This window comes from Sarcophilus harrisii, chromosome 3 (genome assembly GCF_902635505.1).
Source record: "Sarcophilus harrisii chromosome 3, mSarHar1.11, whole genome shotgun sequence".
Lineage (NCBI taxonomy): Eukaryota > Metazoa > Chordata > Mammalia > Dasyuromorphia > Dasyuridae > Sarcophilus > Sarcophilus harrisii.
The window spans coordinates 28,859,795-28,872,454 of NC_045428.1; the positions used below are offsets into that span (position 1 = coordinate 28,859,795).

General features: G+C 35.3%; 1 protein-coding gene across 1 annotated transcript in view; it reads right to left on the minus strand.

The window, feature by feature from the left end:
• Positions 1-1,095: 1,095 nt before the first annotated feature.
• Positions 1,096-12,660, minus strand: part of SLC2A2 (solute carrier family 2 member 2) — a 37,750-nt gene continuing 26,185 nt past the window's right edge. The window contains exons 9-11 of the mRNA XM_003766157.4: positions 2,387-2,488; positions 1,525-1,728; positions 1,096-1,419 (exon numbers count right to left, since the gene is read on the minus strand). Of these exons, the coding sequence (XP_003766205.1) occupies positions 1,216-1,419; positions 1,525-1,728; positions 2,387-2,488 (510 nt within the window). The 3' untranslated portion in view covers positions 1,096-1,215. The remainder of the gene's footprint in view (positions 1,420-1,524; positions 1,729-2,386; positions 2,489-12,660) is intronic.

Below are 12,660 nucleotides of genomic sequence, written 5' to 3' on the forward strand. Positions count from 1 at the left end.
GGGCTTGGCACAGTTCCTAGCATGTAATTATGCTTTTAGATTCTTGAAATACTTCAAGAATTCGTAATATTGCCATTGTAATCACTCCTTTCAGTCTAATATCTGTGACAACAACTTTGTCAAAATTTTGACCCCATCCTTCTCCCATTGAACTGATTTGAAAGGATTAGTTCTTTTGCTGTTAAGCAGACACTAGCCATAGTTATATAATAACCATTATGTGAAAATACTTTTTTATTCGTGAATATTACTAAGCTGACAGTTTCTTTTACTTGGTTCCTCCTTGGCCCTTGACTATTTCTGTTCCTGTTTGCACAGTGAGAATAGATAGTCCCTTTAGTATGTCAGAACCACAGCTCACAGATCCAGTGAAAACTGATGTACTAAAATCTATTTTAAAAAGGTTGTATTTTTTTTTTTTAGGAAGTTCTCCTGGTTTTACTTGGTGTATGTGAACTGATAGAACAATTCATTCCTTTTGACATTGGTTAAGAAAAACATTTTCCATACCTACCTAGCAAAAACTTTTTTTCCTTAAATAAGGAGTCTAAAATCTAAGCTAAATTCCTAAAGATAGGTTCACTTTTCTAGAGCTACAAATAAGAAAATAGACTTTTTCCCTTCTAAAAAAAACAGATTAAAATATACATATGCATACTGAAAAAATGTACATGAAAATACAAAAAGTAAAATTAGATCAATGAAGAAATTGAAAAATGGCAAAAAATAAAAAATAAAAAAAAGCTGTGGAGGGGAAATCAAAGAAGTGAGATATGGGTCAACTTTTCTGTTGTGACTTGGGTCTTGCTATCATTCTTGATCCTGTTTTGCAGAAGAGTTGTAGAAGGGAAAATTTCAATTTGCACATGTCCAAATGCATACATATTATCTGTAGCTTTTAGATGTGATGATACTGTGGTAATATTCCTAAGGATGCTAAGCAGAAATAGATCTTTTGTCTATTTCTCCTGCTATTTTCTTGGTCTTTTTGACCCAAGTCTTGAAGAGAAAGCAAAGAGAATATTAGGAATATTAGAACACTAGCCAGCTGCCTTAATACGTACAACCAGAGTGTAAATAGAAGCAGCCAAAATACCCTCTTGAGGTCTTTTATATTTCCTAAAAAAATAAAATTCTTCACAGGATTTTGACATGTAGTTCTTTAGAAGATACAAAATAAATTTTGCTTCCATGTCTTGCAACCTAAGGGTTCTTTTATGCATTCTCTTTGGCTCCAAGGTATTCGAGTTCAACAGCAGTTTTAGGTCCTTTATGTGATCCCCCCCTCCTCTTACGGAATTCTGCAGCAATTTCTTCAAAAGACTTTCCTTTGGTTTCTGGAACTTTAAAAAATATAAACAGAGTAAAGCCTACGAGGATCGCAGAAAAGAGGGCAAATACATAAGGTCCACAAAACTCCTATGGTGAGAGAAGAAAAGAAAGAAACATAATGAGTTGCTATAGAGATCTGCTTTCTCTGCTACTGATATAGTCAGCAAATTTGTACAGCATCAGGTCTCTTACCGCAATGTACTGGAAACTCAAGGCTATAATGAAATTGCAGGTCCAGTTGCAGAAGGCAGAAATGGCGATAGCTGCAGGCCGTGGTCCTTGGCTGAAAAATTCAGCCACCATGAACCAGGGGATTGGTCCAGGCCCAATTTCAAAGAAACTCACAAAGAGAAAAATTGCTATCATGCTCACATAACTCATCCAGCTAAATCGATCCTGAAAAAAAAATAGATGGAAATTTCACCAGTTAATGTCTTTTTAAATTTAAAAGTACACACATACTGAAATCTATCTCACAGAGATCTTTTGTCCATCTCTCTGAAAAGTTGTTTTACATTCATTCAGTCTAATGGAAGGTTTTCTCTTCTGAATCATGTGTTAACTCTGAGTTTCATCATAAGACCTCTTCCGTAATACTTCCTGTAATAAGAGTAGTTAACCCAGGAATGTTCTGGGCAATACAGCTGATTAGAAGGATTAGGTGGTGTGATAAGCAGGTAGGGTTCTTGGCTTATGAACTAAGCTGATCTCCATGACATCTTGAAAGTATTACTATTACTATTTCCATACCTCCCCGCTCCCGGGTCGGCCTCCCCCCCCCCCCCCCCCCCCCCCCCCCCCCCGGTCATCATTCCCATTTAATTTAGAAACATATCAAATATTTACTCTCTCAATTTAATGAAGTAATTCATCTCTCTTTAAAGTCTATTGTTTCCCTTTGCTTCTTTTATATACTTGCCTTTAATATTTCTTCCTGCTATATGGCCAAAGGTAACACAATATTTAAAATAAATAGTATCTAGCTTTTTATCTATCATATCTATCTATCTATTTTTGTGATTAAAACAAAAATCTTGACCAACACCAAACTTACCAACAATACAAGCCCCACTGTCATGGCAATGGCACATACAAGCATCCCTACCATGCCCACCAGGAACAAGGAACGCCTCCCTGCTCTCTCCACAAGGAATACCTGGGAAAGTGCAAACAATCAAATTAGGAATTTTATTTTTTAAGCTAGAAATGCTGCCATGTGTAGTGGTTTGCTTCCAAAAACTTTAATGTCTACAAATTCATTTAACCCTTTAAATTGAATAGAAGGAAAATAATATTTCATTTCATAGATGGGGAGGAAATGATTTGTCCAAGAATAGAAGTTCTCAATAAATACCTACTTCTCTGAATGGGTGTCTTCTTCATTGAATTATTTTCTCCTTTCCCTCTCTAAATGAAGGTATTCCCTGGAGTTCTTGTCTCCATAATCTTCTCCTTTTTGCTCTATGTTCTTTCCCTTGATAACCTCATTTACTCCCATAGCTTCAGCGATCACTTCCATCTATAAAGCTTAAATATATATGTATATATATATATACATATATACGTATATATATGTGTATATATATATATACATATATATAATCCATTCATTTCTTCTACAAACATTTAACCAGTGCCTATTTTGTTTCCAAGACCTTTGGGAAGATACAAAATGTATTTAAGATCTAGCCCCTAGTCTCATGGAACTTAGTATCTAGTAGAGCGATAAGAAACAAGCACAGGTAAATTATAATGAACATCATTATATAAGTACCTTAGAGAGCTGCTAAGTAAAATGCTACATGAGTCTTGTGGTCATCTGATTTGGACTTGCAAGAGTCTTTAGAGATCATTTAGTCCAATCATTTAATTTAATGGAAGAGGAAAAACAGAAAAGAAGTCCAGGAAGATGAAGTGATTAGACAAGTAGTAGACTCAAGGTCTGAACTTAGATCCTCTGGCTCTAAATCTAGAGCTCTTTTTCAAGGAGAATAAGATTACTATGGAAGGGGCAAGATAAGGTCATCAGACAAGACTTAATGGAAGTTCAGTTGAATTTTAAAAAATGAGAAAGAATTTAACAGCAGAAGAAAGAAAGGGAAGGCAGAACATGAACAAAGACATGGAGGGGAAAGAACTAGGGAGACCAAAGAGAACCAGTTTTTCTGGATTGGGAGCGGAGAAAAGGGAATAGTCCATTATATCTAGAATCTAGAGTGTGTTGAGATGAGTCATATGTGATAGGAATGAAAAATTATGGCAAAATATAAAAAGACTTAAATGCAGGGAAGGGAATATGAATTTTAGTATATTTTAGGGATCCTCTGAATATTTTAAACAAAAGCATGACATGACTAGATCTATGCATAAGAAATATGATTTAGCAGAGGTCTGAAAAATGGAAGGACCTGAGAGCTAAATATCAAAGTCTATTAGGAAACTTTGTTGCAATAGAGGGTGATAATAAGGAACCTCTACTAGTGCAGTGGGAGAAGAGGGGAAGGAGCTAACTCTATGATACTCAGGAGGACAAATCAAAAGGATTTGGTGAATGAATATCAAAGGTAAGAGGAAAGGGAGAAGGAAACACCAAAGGTGACATCAAGGATTGAAACATGGGAAAGAATGGTGGTGCCATAGACAAAAATATTGAATGAGAACCAGAGACAGGTTAAGGGGAAAGATGAGAACAAGAAAAAAATTTTGGACAGGTTGAATTTGAAGTTCTCATGGACCTCCTGAGTGATGATGCATTTTGGAGATGTGGATGTGTAGTTCAGAAAAAAAGATGGTATGGAGTAGTGGAAAGATAAGTGGATTTTTAAATCCAAATCCTTGGTTTCATAAGTTCTCTCTAGGTTTAATTTTCTTATGCATAAAATTAGGGTGTTGAATTGGACGACTTCTAAGATTTCCCTGTGTTCTAAGATTTAGAAGTTATTTGAAGAAATACAGTGGTAGAGATATGGGAATGAAAATGATTATCAAGGGGAAAAGTATAGCGAGAAGAGAATCAAAACATCCTTGAAAACACCTCCATGAAGAGATTGGGAATAGGGAAGAACCAACAAAAGAAATATGGAAGGAATGAATAGAGGATTAGGAGAAGAAACAGGATAGTAGTGTATTTTTGAGCCTGAGGGGGAAAACAGGACCCTGTGGAGGGAGGGATGGCCAACATTGTCAAATGCTGAGCAATCAATGAGGATGAGAAGTGAAACTAAGAAATGAATTTCCTGATTAAGTCATTAGTGACTTTTTTTGAGACAGCAGTTTCAGAAAGGAGTGTGGAAGACAATATATAGTAAGGAGTTAAGGAGAAATAGAGGCATTGAAACAATATATAGGTTTTAAGAAGTTTGGTTGGGCAGAGATGGGACGATAAATGAACAGATAAGAAAGTTCAAAGGAAGACTTTTTTTAAATTTAGGAAACATAGGCATGCTAATGAGCAAATGTAAAGGAGACAGTGGCAGGAAGATGTTAAGATACATAACAGAGGCAATCATAGATAGTCCAAAATCATCTGTTACAAAGAGTGAGGTTGGAAATGTAGTTGAGAAACAAGAAAGAGGAAAAGCTTCAGAAGCCTTACCTCTCTCTTTTGTTTCTGACTTTGATATACAATAGTCTCCTGGTCATCTTCACTCAGACAACCACTAGTATCCCAAATCTATCTCAGTCCCAAAAAGGCATCTTGCCCCAGTCCTGCTAATTTTCCTAATTTTCCTTTTCTTTTTAATGATACTATTTTTTACGGCTCAAAATCTTGGTGCTTCCATTTACTCCTTCCTTTTCCACCTCTCCCATGGCCAAATACTGTAAGTTTTACTTTGGAATAATCTCTCACATGCAACTTTTCATCTCCATCTCCATTACCTCTCTTCAGGTTAATCACTGCTTTCTTCCTTAGCTCTTGGAGTACTTTTCTACCTGTTCTTCCTCCTTAAATTTCTTTTTTTTCTAATTAATCCCACATTGCTGCCAAATCCTAAGGTAAAAGTTTGACTGTGTTATTTCCTTATTCAGACACTTTGAATGGTTCCCAGATGTTTATTGAATAAATTCCAATTTTCTTAGGTCCTCAATTTAAGCCCTCCTCCTAAGCCTACCTTCCTATGATTAATCCTAAAATTTTCTCTTCTGAATCATGTACCTGTGCTTTAGCCAATCTGGATTGTATGGTGCCCCCCAAATATGCCATTCACTTTGTTGTACTGGTCCTTCTACCTGGAACACCTTTCCCATCCCTCACACCATCCAAGTCTATCTGTAGAATTCCTAATTTTTCTTCTAAGTCTAGCTCAAATACTGTCTCCCTCATGGGGAGCTCCTCAATGGGGTTCCCTTTGTTTTTATTATATGTTCACACACTATTCTGTGTTTTAGTTATTTCTTATGTACCATCTCCCCACTGGATTTTAAGCTCTTTGAGAACAGGATCTATCCATTGTAACTCCATCAATGTCCTGCACACACTAAGTACTTCAAATATTTGTTGAAAACCTGAGTTAAATGGATCATGAATTGAATCAGACACTTTTGCCTCTTTGCCAAAGGTATCCAGCATTTTATTCAGTTGAATTGATAAACAAAGTTCAGGTGCTGTAAATTTTAGACTTTTTCTGGTTGATTTCCTACAAGTTCTAAGCTTGTGTTAAAAAAACAGTGAAGTTTCCATTTACTCTGATTTATACATAAGCTCAATGATAGAAATCCCCAGGATTTTGTCTAGAGCACAGACTTTAAATACTGGCATTAAACATGCACCAGCTTTTCCAACTCACTTCTCCTGCTGCTGAGTTTAAATGTCAAATTATGATCACTGGCACCTGAGCATTCTTACCCTGATCCATGTAACAGAAGCATAAAGTTTTGAACTTAACTAGTGCAACCAAGTGTACCTGCTGGCACTTCTGATGAAGTTCTTTTGAAAAGATAAGAATTTAGGGAATGATAATTGACAACTCTGTCAACTACACTTCTGGGTGTATGTGTAATTGAGGCCTTTGCTTTAAAGATTACCTTTAGAAGGTCTAATTAGCCAAACCTAGTGTTTTTTGAATGGAATAATTTCCCAACAGGTGCTGAGAGCCCCCCATTGTTAGGGTCAATGTGTCACAGATTGTATGATTATTCCAAAACATAGCACATTGAGTGGATTCATTAGCTTTTTTTTAGCCATACTGAAATGGATAGCTAGAAGATAGGGACTGTTAACTTTTTTTTGTACAAAAAACTTTTTCGTACACAAAATTGTCTTCATACACGTGTGAATACACAGATTGCCCTCTGGCAATGGGTCTGGGAAAACCTATGAATCCCTTCTTTGAATGATGTTTTAAAATGCATGAAATAAAATACATGACATTATAAAAATATACTTACTAAAATATATTTTTAAAAACTTTTAAAAAGTTCATTAAATTCTACCCCCAAAAAATATATCCATGAATTCCCATAGAGTCAGATACTCTCAATGTACCTTTGTCAGAGTTGTCAGATTTGAGAGATTCCAAATGAACTATGTAAAGGCCTTCTTGTTTTTATATCACAGAACCATTATATCAGAGTTTAGCTCAGATGTTCCTAACCTTTTTTATACTATGGATCATTTTGGTAGTTTGGTGAAGCCAAGAACTCTTCTCAGAATAATATTTTAAAATGCATTGTTTTTTTAAACCTTAAAGGATTCTGAAGAAAATCAATCTGAATATTCAAATACAGTTATCAACATATAAAAAAAAACAGATTTATAGATTCTATGCTAAATGTTTATTTAGACTGATTCCTTAGATAGATGTAATAGCACTCTTCCTATAATCACCAAGGGGAATAAATTTGTAGGAAAAAAAATCCTGATAGAATTTTGCCAGTATCCTAATATTGTTCTATATAATTTTCAGTGTTAGTTGGTATTGTTGATACACTGTGGCAAAAAGATAAAATGAAATTGCTTCACTATACTTTCCATTGTGCCAATTTCTTCTAATTCTGAAAATAATTATTGCATGCTAAGAGTGATCACTGTTTAAAAAATAAACTCTAAAGTCCATGTTAAGTTAAGACAAAGTGTTTCATTGAATGAGGCTAGGAAATTCACTACTCAGATGCAGAACATGTAAAAAGTGGGGTATAGAAAAGTCTACTTTTTCTTCAAAGAGCAAGCACAGAGGTCTAATCACTTCAGGCTCAGAATACTTGGGCAATTACAGAGATTGCCTTCACAACCTAGTAAATATTTTGGGGGTGTAGTGAATTCTCTCTCTTTTTTCATTTAATTTGATTTTTTTCCCCAATGAACAAATATCTACTTTCCCTCCCTTCCATCTCTCCTATCCTGGGGAAAAAAAAAGAAAAAACCCAGTGTAATAAATATACGTAATTAAGAAGAAATTCCTGTATTATTCATATCCAAAAAGATATGTCATTCTGCACGTGTTCCACAGGAGGTTGGCAGCATAATTTGTCATTTAGTCCTCTGGAACCATGATTGGTCATTGCATTGAATTCTTAAGTTAACTTTAATTGTTTTATAAAAATACCTACTTTGACCTCTATTTAATGTCTCCATTAAAAACTTCACACTGATATCTCATTTTGCCATGAATTCTCAGAGACTATATTAATGACTTTGGAGTCATGGACTGGAGCTCAATTCCTACTTCTGACATCTCCTGCCTGCTTTGGGCAGCCTCTTCTGAGCCTTAATTTCCTCTTCCTTAAAATGAAAGTATTAGATTAGATTTATTCTGAGTGTTTTTCTAGCTCTATATATGTGATTGAACCACATACTAACATTTCCCATATAATATCTTCATATTTCTGAACTGGAATTCTTCTCTTTAATCATAACTTCTTATGCTTCCATCTTATCCTTCTCATTTTTAAATCTATTTTGCATCCTCATCTCTAATCTCTTTATATTTCCCAGTTTCCCTAGTACCTCATCTTTACAATGGTCTTACTTTCTACTCTTTGTATTTTTGACTCTATAATTAACCAGTTTACTATGTGCTGGCTTCCATCTTTGAATACATTGTCCCCTTGTAGGATCTAGGATCAAGTCCTGCCAAAACCTGTCTCTGTGTTGCCACCAGCACTCCACCCATCTTCTTTGTTTTAACTCATGTACTGCTGAAGGAAGACTCATCATCATCTTTACTATGTCTACTACAAATCTGAATATCAAACAGACTCTCATTATTGCAAAACAATCTATTTATTCTTCCCTGATTACAGTTTATTCTGTTCTCTACTCCAGCCATTCCATAATTTCTCTCTTAAATTTTCCTAATTCTCTACCTCCTCTCTGGCAGAGAATTTCATCTCCTATTTAATTGGAAAAACTGGATCTTCTTTTTTCCTACTATAAACACCTACCATAATACATCATCCTCCATCTCCTCTTCTTATTCCAGTGCTTCAACTAGAGCTAACCTTTCATCTCATTAAGGCAATCCCTTGATATTTTTTGCCCTCAGTTCCATCTCTTCCAGTCTTTTTTTTGCAAATTTATCCCTAAAATCCCATCCTTAATCTTCAATCTAACTCTATCCCATCCACACACAAACATGTCTTAATCTTTCCCTTTCTTAAAACCGAACTAACATTTTACTTGATTCTTCTTTTTTTTTTTATGATATTTCTCTTTTTTCTCATAGTCAAACTCCTAGGAGTTGTCTACATTGGCTGTCTCTATTCTCTCACTTTTAATTTATACCTTAACCTTCTGCAGTTTGTCTTTGAACATCACCATTCTTCAACTTTCTATTAGTTTACCAATGATCTCTTAGTTGTGAAGTTGGATGGTATTCTCCTCCCCAACCCCCTCGCTCCTTATCCTATTTGTCTAGCCTTCATCTTTTTTCTGAGCTCCAACCTCATATAATTAGCTACTGGATAGCTCCACTGCACATCTCACTGTCATCACAAACTCCTTTGTGTTTGACACCCTCTTTCTCTCCACCCCTCCCTTCCTTTCCTTCTCCCTCCCTTCCTTTCCTTCTCTCTCCCTCCTTCCTTTCATCCCTCCCTGCCTTTTTCCTTTCATCCCTCCCTCCCTTTTTCCTTTCATCCCTCCCTCCCTTTTTCCTTTCATCCCTCCCTGCCTTTTTCCTTTCATTCCTCCCTCCCTCCCGTTTTCCTTCCTTCCTTTTTTCTTTCCTTTTTGCCTAGGTCTTCTCTTTGCTTTCTGATACACCTTATTTTTTATCATGCTTATCCATGTAAATATCCCATTACTGTAGTATATGATTTTATTAGAGGCTGAGGCTGAACCATTTTTCATCTCTATATTCTCAGTGCCTTGAAAGGGTCTTACAATACTTAGTTCTTAATAAAAGTTTATTAAATTGAATTATGACATCCTTTGGTAGTGTGAGTTATCTTCTTGTGTGCGTATCTTGTTTCCCTTACTGTTCCATATTTCTCTGCAGTTCCCCACAGCACTTAGTGCAGACCTTGCATTCAGTAGGCATTCAATAAACAATTGTTGACTGACTCCTATAGTTACAAGTTAATAGTCATATCAAGTACCATTTTATGGTTCTCTTTAAAATGAAAATGTTGAATTATGAACAGTTTTTCTTGATTTTTGTTTTTTACCAATGTCACATTGGAGGATTTCATTATGTAGTAGTCATAATAGAACACCATAATGACATCCCTTGGCATGAAATGCTCAGGCTCTTCTCCCTTTATGAAAGCTCCTTGGGCTTTTAGAAGCTGTCATGGTGTCTTATTCCTCTGAATTCATGGTATTCAGATCTATGCTACTGATTTTTTTTTCATTAAATTCACCTGAATTTTCACTTGACTTTCTGTGATTATTCAACTCACTTAATCTCTCTGACCCTCAGTTTCCTCATCTGTAAAATGGGGATAAGATCTGTAGTGTCTGTCTCACAGAACTGTAAGAAAAATCCAATAAGGTTAAGGAGGCAAAGTGTTCTGCAAAATTTAAAGTGTTTAACCAATGTCTGCTCTCATTAGTATTCCTTTCCCCCTAATTGAATTACAGTCTTCTTGATATTAGGAGCAATATCTCAAACAATGTACTCCTTTTTCCCAGTGTCTAGCATATAGTAGGCACAAAAATTTTTGCTTCATTGAATTTGACCTTACTTAAGTCTATGCCTTTAAAATAATCAATTGAAAAGTGAAAAATCACTTGTGTGATTTCATGTAGATAAAAAATTTAGATCTTCACTGATTTTACCAGTTACTTTTTCTTTTAACTGAATTGGTTCAAAGGAGTTTCCTCTGTATAAAGGAATCAGTATGTACTCTTTAGTGCCTTGTCTTCTTTCTTATCCCGATAGAATTGATTCAAGAATATTTTTTTCTGATATAAACAGACTTAATTAGCAAAATACAGAACACCATGAACTAAGAGCCTCAAGTGAATCAGTTTGATTTTCATTTGCAGAATCTAATATCTAAGTATTGTTTCAATGGACCGTTAATCACAGCCTGTGAGTAATCTCGGTTCTTTGAATGTGTTGGAAATTATTTGATCCCTTCCTTTTGTTCACCATAACCAATTACTCACCAAGTTCTGTCAGCTCTTTTTTTCTTAATATCTCTCCCAGGCTGTCCCTCTTTTCCATTCCCACTTGGGCAGAATCTCATTATCTTGTATATGGGAAAACTACAACAGCTGGTCTCTCTGGCTCCATTTTCTTCCCTCTACCATACAACTTCCTAAAAGAATGCTTTTATTAAGGTAAAAAAAAAAATGGTCTCCAAAGTTTTAGTGGTTTCCCATTACATAAAGGAAAAGTCCAAATACAACCTGGCACCAACTTACTACTTAACTATATCTTCCACCATTGTCCCAAATAACCCTCTGTTCTAGCAATCTGCTTATCTTCTAAAGAGAACATGGGCATTCCTGATATTACATCTTCACTCACATCATTTTTCTAAGTTGGAAATCTATATCCTCCCAACTCTACCCTTCAAGAACATCTCATGTCCTATCTTCTCTATTAATTTCTCCTGACTGATAGACGTCGTCCTCTGCTAAATTGCAATAACATTATTGGCTACTAGGTGGTCCAGTAGGCTTACATTGGACTTAGATGTAAACTAGTTTGTATCCCTGGGCAAGCCACTTAACTTTTCTCTGTCTCAGTTCCCTTATCTGTAATATGGCAATTATAATAGCCATAGCCACAATAGCCATAATGGGACCAAATGAATTAACATGTAAAGTGTTTTGTAAACATTTAAATTTCTACAAAAGTGATAATTACTATCATCTGTACTTTGCAAGTTCTTATTTGTTTACTTATTGAATGATTAAGTCTTTTTAGGAAAACATTATTCTTTTAAAATTATCAGGAAACCACTTAACACACTAATCTCTTTCTTGAACTCCAGTCCTGATATCTGTGTGATAGAGGTGAACAGCTCCACTTGGATAGTTTATCATTTTTTCTAATTCAGTTTATCTGAAATGGAATGGATTATCTTTCTCATTCATCCAAACTTCCCTAATTCTGCTGAGAGTACTCCTTTCTTGTCATCTAGGCTACACAACATCAGAATCATTCTCAATCTCTCTCACTCCTTTACTTTCATGTCCAATCAGTTGCCAAGTCTCCTAAATTCTACATCAACATCATTTATATCCACATTCTCAATCCTCAAACAGCCACCACTTTATCTCAGGTTTTCATCATCTTCATTTTGAAGTATTTCAATAACCTAATTTCTGTCTCTGTCTCTCTGTCTCTTTTTATATCACTTCATGTTTTCCTATTTCTATACATATTATACCCCATATGAATATAAATTTAGTACACCTTTTTTTATTCTTTTATTTTTGTTGAGACCTGTAATTTTATTGGTATATAGAATTTCTTTGCTGGTAAGGAAACTCCAACTGTAAGTCTTAAGAGACTTAGTTATCTAGGGTCCTGAAAGTTGATTTGATTTGCCAAAGATCACACAGTCAGTAAAGATCAGAGGTAAGACTTGAACCCATATCCTCCTGATGCAGAGGCTGGCCTTGTCTCCAGTATAATGTTATACCATTCTTGCATATATTTATTGTCTAAAAGGTAAGTGTCTATTGGATTGAATCAAATTCTCCCTAAGTTGTATTACCGTTAGAGATACATTTCTTTAGGGCCTTGATGATTTTCTCCTTTGTCTTTTCTAGCCTGCCATATGATAAAAATGCAATGCATTTCTTATAGGACAAATCCTGTAGTATTACATTAAAGTTATTTGCAGATTGGCCAATGGTTTGATGCGATTAGAACTGAGGGGAGAGATGTTGTTCCTTCTTCTCACCTGCCTGTTCACTTCTTCATATAT